The sequence below is a fragment of the Pararge aegeria genome, chromosome 22 (genome assembly GCF_905163445.1).
Source record: "Pararge aegeria chromosome 22, ilParAegt1.1, whole genome shotgun sequence".
Lineage (NCBI taxonomy): Eukaryota > Metazoa > Arthropoda > Insecta > Lepidoptera > Nymphalidae > Pararge > Pararge aegeria.
Genome location: NC_053201.1, coordinates 6813955 through 6833846, shown reverse-complemented (window position 1 = coordinate 6833846; position 19892 = coordinate 6813955). Strand labels below are relative to the sequence as shown.

At 35.3% G+C, this 19892-nt stretch overlaps 2 protein-coding genes across 2 annotated transcripts in view; one reads left to right on the top strand and one right to left on the bottom strand.

Moving 5' to 3' along the window:
• Nucleotides 1–514: 514 nt before the first annotated feature.
• Nucleotides 515–6143, bottom strand: LOC120633887 (inhibitor of growth protein 1). The gene is made up of 5 exons (XM_039904273.1): nucleotides 5902–6143; nucleotides 5291–5497; nucleotides 4684–4872; nucleotides 3798–3917; nucleotides 515–2876 (listed from the first exon to the last, which is right to left on the bottom strand). Exons 1-5 carry the CDS (start codon nucleotides 6035–6037, stop codon nucleotides 2551–2553), a joined length of 978 nt encoding a protein of 325 aa, XP_039760207.1. The 5' UTR covers nucleotides 6038–6143; the 3' UTR covers nucleotides 515–2550.
• An 851-nt stretch (nucleotides 6144–6994) lies between these two features.
• The window catches only part of LOC120633888 (microtubule-associated protein Jupiter-like), a 196457-nt gene continuing 183559 nt past the window's right edge, over nucleotides 6995–19892 (top strand). Inside the window, exon 1 of the mRNA XM_039904275.1 lies at nucleotides 6995–7135. Coding sequence (XP_039760209.1) covers nucleotides 7077–7135 — 59 coding nt within the window. The 5' untranslated portion in view covers nucleotides 6995–7076. The remainder of the gene's footprint in view (nucleotides 7136–19892) is intronic.

Genomic DNA, 19892 nt, shown 5'->3' with positions numbered 1-19892 from the left:
TTACCATATTTTTAATGGGATTCATTACTATATGAATCAACATTTGTTTAAACAGCTTAGACTTACCTGTACTTTGTAGTGCTCATAGAAGCTACCTGCTATACTACTTTTATAAAAATATATAAATAAAAAGCTATTTTGTTCGTACGTTCGTTTAAGTTGATCCTGCGTTTCATTCTAAGAACATACGCATTCGCAAGAGCTCTGACTCCTTAGTGCGTTGCGTTGCGTTATCGCAGCCGATAAACGTATCTGTTACGACGCAACACTTGGATTTGGCATGTCATTTAAAATATGGAAATCGACGCAGCATCGATGCAACGCAACGCACTAGTGAACCAAAACTATCACTTATTGTTTAGGGTAGGTACTCGCGTTCCGGTACAATGCTGTTTCTTTTTCAATGACCCTCTGTTCAATTATATTTAGCCAAGCGCTCAACCCAGTCATGGATATCGATAAAAACTTCACTCCAACGTACATAAAGGGGATCAAAAGAAATGAAACCAATAAATAATTTAAAATCTTATTTTTAATTCGACGAAATTAAATCTGTTAGCTTCAATAGCGTTAGAAAACTCTTCTGTACAGAATAATTGTAATACATATTATCTATACGCTGTACTTAAGTCATTATATTATTATTATGTCATAAATTTCCTAAATTAGTAGAAAACAATATAATATTTACAGTTTTGCCAGTAGATCATCCATAAATTATGTCGGAATTTATTTCTTCTGTAGGTACTTTAAGAAGGTGACAGTGGTTGGAGATTTAAAAATGAGGAATAGGGATTAAAGTTAAGCCTCTAGGTCATTGTCAAATCGGATTATTTACGTAACGTAAGCTTTCACATCTGATTTTACAAAAAAATCTGTAACGCGCATCTTCGGTGTAGAATAATAATTTCGTGCTTCTGAAACGATTAAGTTGTGCGTTGTCCGTCAGTGTTTGTGTTAAGTAGCTGAGTGAGCGATTCGCACAGCGCAGTTTCTTAGTATTGAAGAAATAAATTTGAGATTCTAATTCAGCATTTCTAATGCGCACCAGAATTAACAGCACAGGCTATGGTTACCTCATATATAAGTGGGTATTACATTTTTAAAAGGGCGGGTACCTATATCATTATGTGGGCGACATAATAAATGAATGCTCTGCTATGAATATTAAATAAAATCACAGTATGAAATATTCATTATCTAAATCTGGCAATAAAATATTTACTCCTCCGTCATTATAAAATCTGAATATTTTAATCATCACATTATAAATACTCATGTCTGATAGACAGCAGTCTGTTGGGGCTCAGTGAGATGACGTCATCATAATAGTAGTTTTTAAGAAGTATATCGTTTAAGGTTTATACAATTTGGGGCTAATTATTTTTGCCTGCAACTAAACAAAAGATTTTTTAAACTTATAAGCATAACACTCGGGAAAATTTTATTATTCAAGAGTTTTTTATTTAACATGGTTTTTCTCAATAGTTTCTTGCATATGTATTAAAGTATGCCACAACAAATTTAATTAAACAATTAGTTGCTGTAAGTAATAAAAAAATATACAATATAAACCTATATTCTGCAGCAGAATTGTATATTTATGTTTACATGTACTCAATTACAGTATACAATATATTTCGTAAGAATACATATCTTATTGATATATACGCTGTACACAAACTATTAATTGATGTATGAAATAATTAGAACATAAATAAGCCAAAGATATAATATTCCAAAGTTATAATGTTATAAATTCATCATTACCGAGGCTCTAACCAGAATATTCGTCAGAATAGTGGATATAAAGTAAAAAAAATATATGCGGGCTATAAACATAAAGATTTTTTTAAATAAATAAAATGTAAATCTTCAAAATTATTTATTTGCTAATAAATAATTACCTAATCAACATACATAAACATAAAAATATTATATTATTATAATTAGAAACTTTCAAAGATCAAATCCATTGATCACATCCTAATATTGGTTGAAATAAATAATATTGGTGTTAATTCTGATACACAAACAAAACTAAATTGACCGTTACCTAGTACCTGTGGAAAAAGATAGCGCTTTTCTTTAGACCAGTCAATTCAGTTTGTGCACAGCAAAATTTTCTTCAGCGACCTGGTTATTATCTCCGTTATTGAAAAATGTAACAAAAGCCAAGGATTTCTGTCTTCAAATTCGATTATCGAAAAATTCGATTTATCACGCCACACAAAAACTGCCAACTTTCGTGTCACAAAATGCAGATATTAGTGTGACATAATTTTAACGTCATTAAAATAATATTAAATTATATGCCTTTGTAGACAATGGCATCTTTCCATAAAAGGACAGATGAATATCACAAACTGTGGTTATGCTCGTGTCACGATAAAAATATAAGGCGGATTTTCAGAGCGGAGGCCTAGGGCTCCGCTCTGAAAAATATTCACCATATCAGTGCGACGAAGAAATTTGTTCAGTATCAAACAATTTCAAATTATAATATTGGTGCTATTAAAGTCAGTCATCTCACTTATGAACGGATAATCACTATGCTTTTTCCTCCTTTTCTCTATTATACCGTTCTAGTTCTTTAAGAAATTGACCTTTAGGTTTCATTACATTGGGACGATCGCCGCGACACTTGGGACAGAACCATTTGCCTTTTGGTTTAGTTGTAAGTGATACGCAGGAAAAATGGAACCATTCTATGGGACAGAGGTCGTTATCACAAAGTATCATCTCTCCGAACGAGATCTGATCGCAGAGGCAGTAGCGTGGCTCATCGGGATCGATCGCATCGGCTTCCTCGGGCGGTGTTTCCGAACGTTGTGCAGTTTGACGCGCTTTGCGTTTTTTCTTCTTGCCTGTTATACCTGTAATGAATATTAATGTAATTTTTCACACCACTCACATTCTGAGATTATGACCCTGCTCCAATGACATACTGCTCCAATGCGTGATTTAACGTTTTCTCAGTTGTTATCACTAACATATAGTGATAACAACTGAGAAGAACGGGAAGACCATAAAAACCGAATCAGTGCATGATTATTTCCAAGATATATTTTAACACTATGTCAGCTAGAAAATATACATACATGTATATACCTATTCCAAATGACAGCTTTCTAGTGCTTATCTCATGGACAGACGTACATAGCGGTACTTTGTGGGCATTACAAAAAAGGTAACATATTGCCAGAATAGTTTTGCAGTGATGTTTCACATTTTTATAGTAGAAAGTCAGTTGCAGTGTGACAACGCATACTTTGACAAGAGTTAAGGCCTGCAATGAAATTCAACTTAAAAAAACAGCATCGGCTATTTTATTATAGTTTCGGAACGATGCCGCATAGAAACCGATATAAATCTGAACCCATATAAATTGGGTATTATATGGGTTTAACGTAACTGCCATACCACTAACAGTTTAGCCTGCTACTTTCTTAGACTGCGTCATTGTTTACTTCTATATGAGTTTGCAGTCTGAGGCAAACTTAGTAGAAAACTTGAATAAGAAAATAATATACAAAACTATACTAAAATTTACATTGTAATCTAATTTTTTTGATTAAACGTGAATTGTAACTTTAATTTTTTATGTTATCATGTTTTAATTGGTCTATATCATCTTTGTGTAACATATAGAATTTCACATTTTTTCAAATATTGTCAGCTTTGTGTAACATGTGTTACTTCACATTATTATGCAAATAAATGATTACGATTAAGATTTATTCTGTAAGGCTATACATTTTTTTTTGTGGAAATTGAATATGTTAAGAAAAATATACCTTTCTTGTGTTGTGTGTTGTGCGTGTGTCGCTCACTATCGCGTTCGCTGGAGTCGGCGCCATCTGTGGCCGCACCGGTGGTAGTCCTCGAACGACGGGCTCGCTTTGACCACCGCTCACCTGTTACCATATTATGTGTAAACTGTGAGAGAGTGTAAACTATATTTACAGTTTGCACAATCTCCTATAGATTCCCTTGAGCACAAAATAATCTGAAGTTGACTCTGATAGATTCCCTTGAGCCACATACAACTATCACCACAGACTATCTGTCTATCCACTCAGGGAGATTAATTAAGGTGAACATATGTTCAGGTAATGAGATATACATACTTGTTCAACCCAATTTCACTTAAATATAATGGAATAAATGCATTACCTACTTGACGTTTCAAAAGGTCTTATAAAGTAGGCCTACTTGAAATAAATGAATTTTGAATTTGTTTTTAAAGTAGACCTCCAGCCTGCAGGATATTATTTTATATATGGCTCAAGAATTCTACATAATTTTCAAACTTTAGTTCCGTCTTTAGTCAAGAGTTTTAGAATCAAAATTCAATTTATTAAACTTATTTTACAATTTTTTTCCCTTCAAGAAACCACCAGCCAGCAGAATTATGGCAATTAATTTGAAGGAAATGCCTGAAAAGATGGCATGTACTAGAATTAGATAAAAGAAAAACTTGCCACACTTGACTCAAAAGTAGAGAATATTCTTAATCTAAATAAAATCAATAATACTAAGGCAGGAATAAAAACATAAATTCTGAATGGCCACAAAAATTGTAATGTTGAGTGAAACTTTGTTGTCCAATAATGATCCTATTAGAATTCCAAATTTATAATTCATAATGTTAATAATAAAGTATATGGATGATCTACTTACCACCAGATTTGTCTTTTTCTGCTTTCTCCTTTTCTTTCTCAGTGGTTCTCTCGGGTGGTGGGGGTGGTGGAACATGCTGTGGCTGCACCTGTTGCACATTAGTTTCCTTCTCTACAGCACGAGACTCTGGTGGTTGGGGCGGCGAGGGCTCCTTAGTTGTGCCATTTGTGTTTACTTCCAAACAGGAAACTAAGGAGAAATATTAAGTTAGTTAAAGAGGTAAATAGTTTTAAGTTACAACACAACAACAACAACTTGTAAGGTGTGTTTGGACCTTACTATGCAAGATTGGAGTAATTTTTCCCCACAGGCAAAGGAAAAAAAGGTTTATCTGGTCCCACCATTTTAATAAGGCAATAAGATAAGCAATATTAAGCGGTGTAATTATATAATATATGTATAACATTAAAATATATAGTAATTTAATCTATTTGAAACATGATTGTTGTGGATCACGTGGATCTATAAGCCAAAATATAAAAACAATACAGTTTGTTTATAATTTTGACTATTATTAGAATATATATGAGAATTACGAAAGTAATAATGAGTTTTATTTAATACCATTGGCAATTAATTCAATTTACAAGTAGCAGAGTAGACTCACTGAGTTTCTTATGATCACCATCCAGCGACCTTTGTTTATTGTCAATAAGATCCTGAAGTAGCTGTACCACTTGAAGTTTCTCATCACCTATTTCTTGTGCAGCAACCAGAGCAGTCTGGAGACGTATAGCCGCCCTTCCACGACGACGCTCCTCTGTGCTAGGGCCTATACAAACTGCTAAGTGTGTTTCAGCATCTCGGAGGCATTCTGAAACAATGTGTAACATTAAATTCCACATTAGCCCGCTTTATATTACTGTAGTTATGTCATATGTCAATATTTGGTTATAAATAGTAGCGAAAAAGTCAAAAAAGCTTAACTTTTTTAAAGATAACATTTAAAATAAATACTTTGTAAATTTTCGCTGAATGTATGAAAGCATTATTAGGACGACAGCATTCAATAAACGATGTAAGACTACGTCTATTTTCTCCATAGAGTCATTCAAAAGTCACGCTTGGGACGAAAAATGCGTTGGAATTGCCTGGATGAGCGAATGTCAACATATAAAAAATCAACATATTTTTATGCTTTGTTCATAAATGAAAATACTTTAGTAGGTTTGTATTTGTGAAATATGCGTTGTAAATGTTAAATGCTGTAGATATTACCTCTGTAAGTCACGTCTAATTCTCGCATACGCGATAAATGCCTTTGCAGGTCATTAGGCAGATTTTCCACGCAATCTAAGTAATTTTCAACATATGTGGCCGATAGCAAAGCTTCCGTAGATGTTTGACTTAACATGGTTAAAGATTTTACACAGTTTTCATTATCTTTTTGTTCAGAAACGATATTTAATTAACTTTGAAAGCGAATAACAAGTTATTACAATCTCAAGCCGTCAAACGTTCGTAAACTTCCACAGACTAAAGACTAACTGTGAAACCATAACCAATGACACCAGAAACCAGGTCGGATACACGTACCATAATACCTTATTAGGTTTGTCTTTATTTTTGTACTTTCGTGTTAAATACTACGCGTTATTTGAAATTGATTGAAAATTTTTGATCTGCTGATGTGATTTTATTTTTAATGTTAAAAGTTATTATAACTATGCAGTCTATTTAATGTACATGCAAACAATATTGATACTTATCTACTATAAAAAATGTTGTGTTGAGCAACACACCTTTGTTAAAATTTGCTACAAAAAAAATATTTTTAGGAAACAAAAGATGCTGTAGCCATATAATTTTGAGTGCAACACCTTCAAAAGCCTAGCGTTGTATCGGTCTGTTATTATGCATAGTGTGTAGAAACCAATAAGGGGTGGGTTACCAGGTGGCCGAGCTTCCATAGAGACACCATCATAGTTTTACCATCTGGTTAGATCGCAGTTAAGCGCTAACATGGCATCGAAATCATAATACAGGACTTAAGTAGATAAAAAATTAGAATTCTTAAACGATGAGATCACGATTTTAGAACGTCTAGAAGCCAGAAGAACATTTACACACTAGATTTGCAAATATTAATTTAACGACTAATTTAGGAACAAGGGGAAATCATAATTCTCAATAATAACTACCATTTGAGGCCAGCTCAAACACCTACTTACATTTCGCCCACTTCGCTGTTTTGTCATAAACTAAAATGTGCGACAGTTCGCTTTATAAACTCGCACAAACTGGCACGCAAATTACAAAAAAAAATATATATTGACATAATATGTTAAGAAATTTTAATGTGAATTTGTAATTAAATGTTTTAAGTTTTTTGTTCAATTTATATATTTGGTTTAGTGCAAAATTTGTAGTGTTATTGTTTGTTTTGTTGTGCAATGTCGTCCACACTTATGTTTGTTGGTTTGCCAGAGGATTCCAAGAGCTCCATAACAAAGTAAGTTGCTCAATATTAGACTGTTTTAATTTAAGATTGAATATGTGACCTAGGTGTTCACTGACTAAACTATATCATTTTGTACTATTGGCTCCTAGACTATAATATCTATACAGCTTAGTAAGAGTGCAACAGAACTGCTGCCACCAAACATTAAGCTTAAGTAGACATGCAAGTGGTAAGTAAGCTTTATACCATCGTACCAAGCTCACAAGCTTGTGACGTTTTTAGCTGTTTTTTAAATCCTTATATAAATACAATACACGCGTTTGTACACGTTCATGTTCAGTCGAATGGGGGGGCCGATTTATCTTTTGTTCTAAGATTGTTATAATGGATCCCAGTGCACGAAAAAGTCTTCTTCTATTTACAAAGGTTTTACAAATATTAGTTATTAGTTATTTAGTTTCCGTGCCGAGCCTGTTGTAAACAAATCTCTACTAAACTAATTTGACAAGTCTTATCCTATTGCTGTTCTTTTCATATTGGTTCTCGTGGATAAGGAAAGCAAAGCTCTGTTGTCTCAATTTTGTTTAGCTTAAAGATTTGTCAACCACAGAATGGTCATAATAATAATAAAATAAAAAAATATACTACGACAATACATACACACATCGCCATCTAGTCCCAAAGTAAGCGTAGCTTTTGTTATAGGTACTAAGATAACTGATGAATAATATACATAATTACTTATAATATATAGATAAACACCCAGACAATGACCACTCGGCTTTCACGACTCGAATTGCTTCTCGTATTTAGTACTTAAATTTATCTTAAAAACTAAATTTACCTTAAAACGAGATCTAAAAAACTTCAGGATAGACATTGTAAGAGTTATATAAAGCCTACCTTTAAGTATTTATACCTCTTACTGGAAATTTTCTCCATTGTATATAATGTGCATACCCTGTGCATACCCTCTTTGCACGCCACTATTAAAGATATGTAGATTGTACATAGTATTTCTTCTCATAAGTGTAGTCGATCGTTACTTGCTATCTTTGCTTGCTGGATGTTTTCTGGCAAACCTGAATGTAATCTGATCAACTTCTACCAACTCCTTAGTCAAATCATTGAGTAAGATGCGATCCCGCCACTTTTGCCACCTAACTTCTAAATGATATCCTAAATTATAGTTCTGTGCCGACAGAAGATTAGCGCTTTTTTATGACAACGATGTAAATATGTACCTACCTTAATTATAATTAAAGCTAATGGCTTATGATCACGCCAATGTCACTAAAAAAGTATCTTAAGGATTCAAAATTTTGTCATTGATCGGGTTTGATATTAAACCTATTTGTAACGAAATTTAGTTTATAAATCAAGCGGGAAACATTTCCCACGGGATTTAAAGAAAAAGCTACATAACCCAGACCCAGATGTGATTCATATTTCAACAAAAATTAAGTCAGGAAATTACTTCTTGTATGCTATATACATATAGAAATCTGTTTTATGATTTTTGGCAAGTAGGTGAGTCACTCCCGATACAGCGACAACAATTTAAGCTTCTTGTGAGAGACGGCCTTAAGCTTTCAATTAAATACAAGATCATTTAGGTCTAGCACCAGGCTACCTTTAGTTTATAGGATGTAATTTTATTCCTGAACGCGTGGGTTGCACCAGATTTATTTGTACTTGCTACTGGTAGGCGGTAGGCGGTCTCGTTACCTTGACTCTCCGGTTAAGGAATACGAAGTTGTTATGTTTTGTTTAAATTGCGTATTGTCTCGTTTGAACTAATATAGTAATTGCTGGGCGCGTTGTTTTCTATTTGTTCTAGTTAAGATTACGTAACCGCACATCAACTACGTAGTAATGTTAGGTACAAATGCTAGGAATTAGAAACAAAAGTTAGTTATTTAAATAGATGAATAAAAGATTGATTTAATTGCAGTCAGAACAAATCTGTTATTGTGATATTAGTTGTAGAGCTTTTGTCACAATGCTACAATACGATTTGGAGAGTTAAAACAGAAGAAGCGAGATTTTCCATACAAATGTAATATCCCTATTTCTTCCCTGGTAAACTTAAAGTTAAGTGTACACTTTAATATCGAAATAATTTATTTTTTGCTAAGCTACTTGCTTTAGAAAACCTGACCCTCTATGCGCTCCGAGGCAGTAGAGCTAAATCCAAACCTTTTTCCCTTCGACGATTCAAAATCAAATTTATTTTTTGCTAAGCTACTTGCTTTAGAAAACCTGACCCTCTATGGCCTATGCGCTCCGAGGCAGTAGAGCTAAATCCAAACCTTTTTCCCTTCGACGATTCAAAATCAAATTAAAATTGAAGTCTAAACCTGTTTTTGATTAAATAAGTGGACTCGAATTTTGGTTACCTTAAAAATAAACACACCGTAATCTAAGAAGACAACCACCTGGAGATTTCTTTTTATCACACATTTATCACTTAAAAGGTAAAACTTATTTGGTACATCTAGTCAGAAGTCCCAACTATTTGTATCATGTATGTAATAAATGATATGACTGTTTTTCTTCCTGTACGACTAGCATTATAGGCGTATCCTAAGGCAACAGGATATAGGAGAAGTCTACCTCCGTTTATCGTAAACGTATAATATTTGTATATTCTTTCCACTTGAGTAGACACATTCTTATCCTTTCCCCGGATAGAATAATGTTTAACATTTTGTAAAAACTTTAATGTTATTGAAGGATTTTACCGAATACCTAAAATCAAAGTTCAATCAGTGTTAAAATAATCTATATCCGTCATTACCAAAGTAGGTTACGTAATAGGATTACTGGGAGCTCAGACGTGACGGGAGTGTAACTGGATAGATTTCCGGGAAGCCTTGCAGTCTTGACCGGCGTCTGAGGGCTGGGGGCAAACGCATAAATCCGCCTTGAAAACAATACTGATTGCAGCGAGGCGGAGCCGGGTGCAGTACTTTTTAATTACGCCTATGGGGCGTAGGAAGAATATTTTGTGAGAAAGCCTTGAAAAAACTAACCGTAGAAACCCAAACATGAACAAACATGAATAAAACTCTGACTTTTTAATAGGCGCATATAAATATAAATCATCAAAAATAGTATATTATTCTACTAGTTCAGCCTTTCATTTCATTTTGTTGAGAGAGTTGTAAAAAATATATACTGCCATTTTGTTTTGGCTGCCATGTTGAGTTTGAAATTAGTCTATGTCATTAGTGTAGTCTCAAATGGGTATACTGTCTATATCTCCGGTCCAGATAAGGAAAGTAAGAATGGAGTTGCCGCGTTTTTATCACCTAAGACTAACAGATCTGTTCTACGATACAACCCTGTTTGTGACCGTATTATACGCTGAGTTAACACAAAACCGTCCGCTTCAATGTTGTAGTCATTTACGCACCTACCGCAGCATCAACAGAGGCAGATATTGAGGCATTCTATAACCTATATCCAGGTTATAGACTGAAAGGATTTCCAGCGAGAGATATCTCACTTTTAATCAGAACGCAAAAGTAGGAAACACTTCAAATGATAATCACCTTAGAGCAGTAGTCGGAAGATATAGACTTGGACATAGGAATAAAAGATGTGAAATGATTCTACAATTCTCTAAAAATCATGATCACCTGTTTTAAAAATCACCCTAGGAGATTTTACACATGGGTTATGCCAAGAAATATAGCGAGGAACCAGATAGACTGCATCACCAATGCTAAAAGATGGAACTCGTGCATTAGCAATACCAAAACTTATCCTGGAGCTGATTGTGGGAGTGACAATAAACTCTTAGTGACAGAAATTACACAGAAGTTAAAACGGTGCTGGCAAAAAAGCCGAGGATAGAACCAGCATGGAACGCTGTAATAAAGAACGCTACGAAGGAACTTGAATCCGGACACGGCCATCAGGAATGAAGAAACGACGAAGAAGAGAAGACGCCTTATTTATGTTTCGCGGACTTTTTTAGAACTATTTTTGAATACTATGTACATAGTATTTATGTACCCAGTGCATGTTGGACTGCATCATTATTTACCACGAGGTGAGATGCAGTCTAGGGCCAATTTTTTTTATTATCTTCATCACATCAATCCATTACCGGCCCATTACAGAGCATGGGTCTCCTTCAATAATGAGAATGGGTTAAGGCCACCACGCCGTCCCAGTGAGAATTAGTGGACTCTACACACCTTTAAGAACATTAAGTGGCAGTCTCTGGCATGCAGGTTTCCTCATATTTTCCTTCACCGTGATAATAAATGAAGTGATATTTTAATTTCTTAAAACGCACTTAATTTAAAATGTTAGTGGTGCGTGCTGAAATTCGAATTCGGCCCCTCGAAGGTGAGCTCGTACCCAATGCGCTATCAGCGCTCTAATTTTTGTAATGAAATTAAATGAAAACTAAAGGATTCTGTGTGAGAATTCATGGCGAAGTTTTGTATATATGGCTGCTGTCCGCTCTCTGTGAATGCAAATAAATCGCACTACAAACAATGCAGATTTCAAAGACTTTACGCAGCGAATGCAACAATACTTTTAATTAAAATATACAAGTCTATTATTTTGAAATAATGCTTCGTTAGTAATATTCGAGTTACTTTTGAAACATAAATAACTCAAGTGTATATTTACGCTATTTCCCTCACCCATAACTTGCGCAAGTCATAATATAATGTATTATGTACCTTGTATAACGTAAATAATAGATACAACTTTCCTAAGATGGTGATGAAAGCTAATTGCGGTTCTTTGTTTTCCTTACAAGGTTATGTAAATTGATAATGGATCTTCTCAGGAGATTTTCGTGGTTAAACGTTGATATTAAAAGTTGTTGATAAAGAAGGTCTAAAGCTACATACCACTAAAGAAACTTAAAACTACATAAAATATTAAAATTCAGATCTAACTCCTTTCTAAATCGGTAAACAGACCGAGAACCTGAAAAGGTATCATCATCAACCTCATATCAACTTATTACCGGCCCAGTACAGAGCACGTGTCTCCTCCCACAAAAAGAACGAGTTAAAGCCGTAGTCCACCACGCTGGCCCAGTGCGGATTGGTGGACTGCCACTACCTAATCTTTAAAATAATAAGTTAATAAAAGTGCCTTAAATTTCGAAATAACTGCCTCTTATTCTGAATTTTTCAACAAATAATCCAAGTACTCCTTTATTTGTGTTGGTCTGCCTTTTATCGGGGCCTAGACTATTTCTGGACGGCTGAACCGATTTTTAATGGGACCGAATCTACATTACTCTCACAGTACAGTAATCTAAGGGATATTTTAGCAAACTGAACCGATTTAGGCGTTTGTTTTAAGTTAGGTAGGCCATAGGCAGAGGAGTTTGCAAGGAATAGTCTAATTATCAAATGTACCACAGGAAACGGGAAGACAAAAATTCTGCGTGACGAAGTCGCAGGTTTATTAGTAAAACTACTCGTAGCTAGCCTATGTTACTCTCCGTTCTTTGAACTTACTGTATGCCAAAAATCAGGTTAGGGCGTCAAGCATGAACAAGCAAACAAACACACTATGAACTATCGCATTTATAATAATAATAATAAGGATGATGAACAACCTCGTTGGTCTAGTGTTGAGCATGTCGCCTGCAGATGACGAGGTCCTAGGTTTGATCCCCGGGCCGGGCCAATGAATAGTATTGGGTATTTCGATCAAGATATTCTTAGTACCGTCCCGGAGTTTGGAATTTGGCAGTGATTCACCCCGTGCCTCGGAGAGCACGTTAAGCTGTTTGTCCTGCTTCTGATCTCTTTCCAGTCGTGTCGATGGGATTTATAAAAAACAGTAATAAACATGGATGAAGGTAGCGGGCAACAGCTAGTTTAAAAATATTTCGACAACAATCAAACGATCATTAGCACATCAATACCCACGTATCATATCGTTTACAATGATTAAAAGCTTATGAGAGTCACGCACGCTCGCCGCAAACAATGACCGCGGTGGCGCTCCCTCGCGGAAGCTGGGCTATTACATGCTCCGCTACTCCTCTACTCGTCTGTCGCCCTGGTATTTTGGGCGAGGTATTTGGTTGTTTTATGAGCTATTTTCGACAATCATTGGTTTGACGACCTCTCTGGCGCAACGGTGAGCGCTGCGAATTTAAGAAGGAGGCCCCGGGTTCGATTCCCGGCAGAGGCAATTCGAGAATTTATTATTTCTGAATTTCCGCTCGTCTGGTCAAGGTCTGGTGCCAAGCTTTGGCCGTGGCTAGTTACCACCCTACCGACAAAGACGTGCCGCTAAGCGATTTAGTGCTCCGGTGTCGTGTAGAAACCGATTAGGGGGTATAACTACCATACTCCCGAACAAGTTAGCCCGCTACCATCTTAGAGTGCATCATCACTTACCACCAGCTAAGATTGCAGTCAAGGGCTAAGCTGTAGAAAAAAAGAAGTGTAATAAATAAAATTATCGGTTTCAAATGTATAGACGAAATTTCGAATAGGTATTCAAGGACCTATGTCTATTCACGTCATCAGAAAAAAGAAAGTGCTTCCTTAGTTCTCCATTTTCCTGCTTAGTATTTATAATCTACCTGCCTATCAATATTACATATGATAATCAAGAAGGTATATCGCATTAATACTTTTGTATATCGTATGCTCATAACAGATATAACGATTTCTGCCTATCTGTCTGTATATGCGCATTAATAAGCACTTATTCTATGGCTGTGGGCTTTTTTGCAAATCCCAGGTTTGATTCACAGCAGCAGCAATTTGGATCTTTATAGTTTTTGAATTTGGTCTGGGCTGGTGAAATAACAGTTAAGGGCTGACTGGAGGTAGGATACAATTTACAAACACAACTAATTATTTCTTCAGCACATTACCTACTATTTATATGTCTACTATTTGTATGTAGAACTACTTTATATGTCTACGTATGCACCATGTTTTAAAAATTGAAAACGCCGTTTTTTCCCTGAGATTTAAGTTAAAAGTGTCATTAGAACTCTATTGCTGGGTCAAAAGAAAAAAAAATATTTCAAAACTTTAATTAAAAAATAATAAGTAAGTAGGTGGGTACTTGACCCAAAAGCAAAATAACCTTGTGTCCAATGCTTGACATATTTAAAGCTTTACGACATATAATACTAGGTAGCTTAGTGGCGTGTGATGTCTCTATTATAGGTACCTTGTTACTCGTATAAATTAGAAACCAGGTTTTGACACAGGTGTTATGTCCTACTGACATCCCAGTTACTTATATGTACCTACTGTGGCCCGACTACTTTTCAACTTGTGACATATCTCGGTCAATCCATTTAGACGGCCTGACTTTATTTCTTTATACGTGTTTTTACTTGAAATGCTCTTATGGAGGAAAGGTTTTCTGAAATAGAGGAATCAATGGGTTTCTTTAGGCGGTGCGTAAACGGAGAAACTTTTGTGTTCAATAAGTTATCTTTGAATTTTATGCATTCATACAGTAATTATAAAATCAACGACTACCCACCAGCGCATACGAAAATGCTAATTGTGTACAGTTACTACCACTCAAAATTTACCAAAAAGTTAGGTGTAACTAAAAACTAAATGAAAGTTGTAGTTAATCAATTTCCATACAAATGTACGAGTTTGCACGCTATGTCGCCTGTGTTAAACCAATCCTATTTTTACTGTATTCATAGTGAATCTGATGGAAATAAGTATATGTAGAAAAGTGTAGAAGTCTAATTATAGTGTCTTACTATTTACCAGTGTCCAGAAACGGCGAGTGTGTCTCTGAAAGCTTATCTTAAAGCAATATTATATTCATGTCGATGATGTTTTTTGTTTGAGATTATAATCCTTATTTTAGGGACGTCAATATATGTTATTAGAAAATAATACTCTATTTATGAGGATGGTCCAGGTGCCAGGTGGTACTTGGTAGGTTACCAGACAGCAACTGCATATTTCTGTGGAAGCCTCCTGTGCCGGAAACAATAAGTGTCTACGTTTGCGCACCGCCTAAGGGACATTTATCTTGTAAACTTTCTTCTGCTCGGAAATTGATAGTTCATTTATCTGCGAGTATCATCAGTTTTCTTGATGTCAAATAAATCTCAGTGAGATGTTCACTATAGAGACCGTGCCGGAACGCAAAAAAGCTTTAACGAATTGTTTATGAACATAGGTCACGTTGAATCTCTGACCTAAGTCCTGACACCTGGGATAATTATCGACACCCGTAGTATAAAGTTTATGTATTGTGCTAGTGTCAGGTATTTGTCACCATCCTCTCACTACAATGTTTAGTAAGTATGTATCAAGTGTGTGTCTCCTATAGGTAAGAGAGATTTAGATTTTCACCTTTGAGGTAGCTTAAAATCTATATTTGAATGTTTACTTAAAAATTTCACCATTTGTCGTCATTATACAAATAATAATCTCTTTTTATTTACGCCTGATGTATAAAATCTATAATTCCTCCAGGGGTAAGTATAACTTACTGGTTAATTTATATTCATTTTCATATTCAAGGGAATAGTTTAATAAGGTAATATTTTAATTACAGATTAATCGAACGTGTTAATTAGTTTGTCCAAATAGAAAGTGTTGTTTTCACGTGGTTGTTTTAACAGTGAATTTATCTATTTCTGATGGCTGATCTGATTGTATTGTTATTTGACTTCCTATAGTTACCTATAGTTGTAAAGGCTGTCGTGTCTTGAAGGATCGTGATTATTGGTTCGCCCCATCTCGGTTACGATATCTGTTAATTAATGGTCTCAATAGAGAGTACCTATAAAGAATAGATAGTGTCAATTAGAGAGTGCAGTAGATAGAGCGGCTTTAGTTTATTTTGGGCTACAAATTGGTACGATGGATTCTTAATTCAGAACCCATCGTACCAATTTGTACGTTTTTTTATTGCTACCCTATTGTTACCAGTTCTTGAGCGGTGATAACCTAATGGCTTGAATGTCAGCTTCCCTTTCGTGGAGACCGAGTATCGATCCCCGGCACACTACTCTAACTTTTCGGAGCTATGTGTGTTTTTAAGAAAATTATGGAAGCCTACCAATCCGCACTGAGCCAGCGTGGTGCACAACGGCATACACCCATATCTGAGAGGAGACAAGTGATTAGTAATGGCATGATTGTTACTAAGTAAAGGAGTGTCATTTAATAGATTCTGAGTAAATTTGGAAGATGTGGTCTATCCAGGTTTATGAGGATTTTTGACTGCCCCTTTAGTTTAATATCAAGGAAAAAATACGTGCATACGATTTATTTGAACTTTTATTCTTCTTCAACTGGTTAAATCGATAGGGCGTTAGCAGGTTTTATGCGCCGAAGCTGTGTACGAAAGCATAAAACAATGATTATGATTTCCCTCATGGCATGTGTCATCTCTTGTTCAAACGGGTCTCATTGTAATATGGACCTTTGAAAAAGTAGTCCCACTAGATGGCGCTACAGTCGCTATAAGACTGATGTAAAAGGCATATACTAATTTCGGCATCGACGCGACGGTAAGAGAGCCGTAGCTTAACTGGTTAAAGCGCTCATTGCCAGAGAGGTGAAATTTATAAAAGCGCATAACACGTTTCTAACGTTAAACAAACAATGAAGCATTTCAAAAATTTATACTTAAGAAAACATTAACCTTATCGAGCTTAATTCTTTCGTAGCAAAGCGTCAACTATGTAATTATTTTATTGCGATCGTATTATAGCAAAGTTTTTGCTGGATTACTGTGTACTAATAAGGTAAGTTATGACCGACCATCCATCAAGGGAGGTTTAATAGCCGTCGCAAACTAGTTCTAATTCACACCTACTTACAACTTCCCTTGCCACTTTATGACTGTTATATTACCTATTTTTTTTGTTTCTCTACGTGGGATGAATGAAGGAAATTTTGATGCGAGTTTTTTTTATTCCACTAAAAGTTAGCCCCTGATTGCAATCTCACTTACTGAAAGTAATGCTGTAGTCTAAGATAGTAGCAGGCTAACTTGTTTGGGGTATGATAGTTATATTGAACCCTAATTGGTTTCTACGCGAAAACGTACCGGAACGCTAAATCGCTTAGTGGCCCTTCCTTGTTGGTATGGTGGTAACTAACCACTGGCGAAGCCTCCCGTTTGAGAAAATTAAGATTAAGTTTGGTATAAAGTGTGAAAAGTATGACATTCCACGAGTAAATGTAAGAGTTCAGAAAGCGGGTAGTCAAATTCTGCCTGTGACATCTAACTCGACATCTCCTGGCTCCGCAGTTCCTTCGTCACCACGATCCATGCAACTGGGAATATAGTTGTACTAGCTGTTGCCCCCGACTTCGTGTGCGTTTGTTTTTGTTTTTCGATAGACATGTGGCATTCAATTTAGGTGTAATTCTACTGTTTTTTTTAAGTTGTGTTCTCTTATATAAATAAAGTAAGTAAGTAATTATTTAAAACGGTTATCATTTGACGGTGTTATGGTGTAAAATCGTCAAACACTTTAGTCCCCTCTCCCAAAACAACTAAACTTAATTTCGGGTTCAAAAGCATCCTATATTACTTTTTATACTTATATATTACATCCTATTTACCTTTAGGAATATGCGTACAAAGTTTCATGATGAGCGGTTTAGTAGTTTTTGCGTGAAAGCGTAACAAACAAACTTACATTCACATTTATAATATTAGTAGGGATTAGTTGGAATGTACCACTTGAATTTTGGAATGTTGATTAACCACGAAAATCTTAGTTTAAATTCTTTATTAACAGTTCAGGTTTTATGTAAGCAATGAATGCGTAAGCCTCACAGTGTTTCCGTTGGCACAGTGTTGCTTCCGTCCGTCAAATGAATGATGTGTCACGTAAAAACTTTAACCATCTGATTGGTTTAACCTACTCTGTGCGAACAGAAGCACTATAAGGTTGTGATTAATTGTTAAATTGGGACGCCTTCGAGATACTTGTTCAATGTTTTATAATTTTAATTAATATTTAATAGCGCAACGTAAGAGTAGCTTGTGTTTTTGGTACTCTGATAACTAATGAATATTTTTATAAACGATATACATAAATGCTTATAATATATAGATAAACACCCAGACTATACATTTATGTTTATCACACGAGCATTTTCCAGTTGTGGCAAACGAATCCACAGCCTTTTACTCACAAAGTAGGGTCGCTGCTCACTGCGCTAATCGGCCGTCAGTATGGATGTCGATAAACTAAAGTCAAAAATAAATTGAAGCATAAAAGTCATTTGTATAAAAACAGTTTTTATCACGTATCTTTGTATCATGAAGGTGTTTTTATAATACAGTTGCCGTTCTCAATGCTGGCAATTGAGTTTACAAGTGTTCTAGGTTCAAATATACAAAAAAAAAACTCAAAATTTTGCACGCCTCAAATTTTTTAAGCGAAGCGTTGAGTTTGGTATTACTGTCAGTTTTTCCTTTTTAATCACACCGAGTGATTTTCCAACTTAAAATGTCACTTTTTTATTCTTTTATAAGTGAATATAAATAGACAAATGTTGAGAAAAAACACTATTTTTAACACTCATGATATTTTTAAATCTCTTTTTATTATTTAAACTAATTAAAAATTGTTTAAAAAAGTTCTGTCTTGGACGTCCGTGTGTCTGTATGTGCGGATCCCGTATCTTGTGGTCGCGATAACGAGCGAAATACTTCACTTATCGAGTTGGTTTTTTTATAGGCTTTAGTATTTTGAGGAATAGGAGCCTATTACTTTTCACGGTATAATTAGATGTAGTTTAGTTATTATTTTATGGTAATCAATGCGATTATGAGGCGTGCACTTTTGGATTTTCCAACTATATTATTATATAGTGTCTGCAATAACCTAAATAGAGCCCTTGATAGGGTACTTAGCGGACCTTTCTGAATGTTGCGCTAGTTTCTACGCTCAAGTAAAATCCGCTGTTGACCTGTAAAAGTACAGAGAATAGCTTTTACCATTAATGAAAACGCAATCTCGTAGCCCGCGGGCGTTAGACGTACGTACATACATTAGGACCAGCCTATGTAATGACTACCCATCTATATAAAGCCGGCTTCACAATACCACGCCAAAGCTCACAATTACGCAGGCGAAAATGCAAGCTTTTTTGAAATATTAAGTGGTTGATTCTCTGGCACTTATCCAGTGGCGTGCATAGAGGGTATGCACAGGTTATGCAGATGATATAAAATGAAGAAAAACTCCAGTTAGAGTTATAAATACTTAAGGGTAGGCTTCTTATAACTCTTACAATGACTAAAGCCTTAAGTTTTTTAGAACTCGTACTGGAGATTTTCTTAATTTTATATCATCTGCATACCCTCTATGAACGCCACTGCCTCCTAGATAAGTGATCTAGGAGGCAGTTTAATTTGTCTCTACAAACTGGGTATTTACACTCTCTTTTATAATAAAGTAGAGTAATAGTAGAGTTTTTGTGACAGAGCTCGTCCGGGGAAGTTACTACCGCCATGATTATTTCAGCCGCAGAACAGCATTTATGTAATGCTGTGCTCCGGTCTGATTACTGAAACTAAAGCTACGAGGGTTCCAAATGCACCCTGGACTGGATCCGGGTGTTATTTCTGTTATACACATGCGCTTGGTCCCGTCTATTATTACTAAAAAAAAACACTTACCCCTTACACTTATTTTTTTTTTAAATTATACTTCTGTAGTTACCTGAAAGAGTGTCAACAAAATGATACACATTCCCGTTTTCACTAAACCTAGGAATCGCCGAAATAGGATTTATAATGATTTAGGTGTTACCAGAAAAAAAAAATCACCACATTTTACATG

Excerpts from the sequence above, each read along its gene's own strand:
- LOC120633887 (XM_039904273.1), bottom strand. The coding sequence starts at position 6,037 with ATGTTAAGTCAAACATCTACGGAAGCTTTGCTATCGGCCACATATGTT. Across the intron at positions 4,873-5,290 it reads TGGTGATCATAAGAAACTCA|TTTCCTGTTTGGAAGTAAAC; the intron begins GTGAGTCTACTC and ends ATTTCTCCTTAG. Across the intron at positions 3,918-4,683 it reads AGAAAAAGACAAATCTGGTG|GTGAGCGGTGGTCAAAGCGA; the intron begins GTAAGTAGATCA and ends ATATGGTAACAG.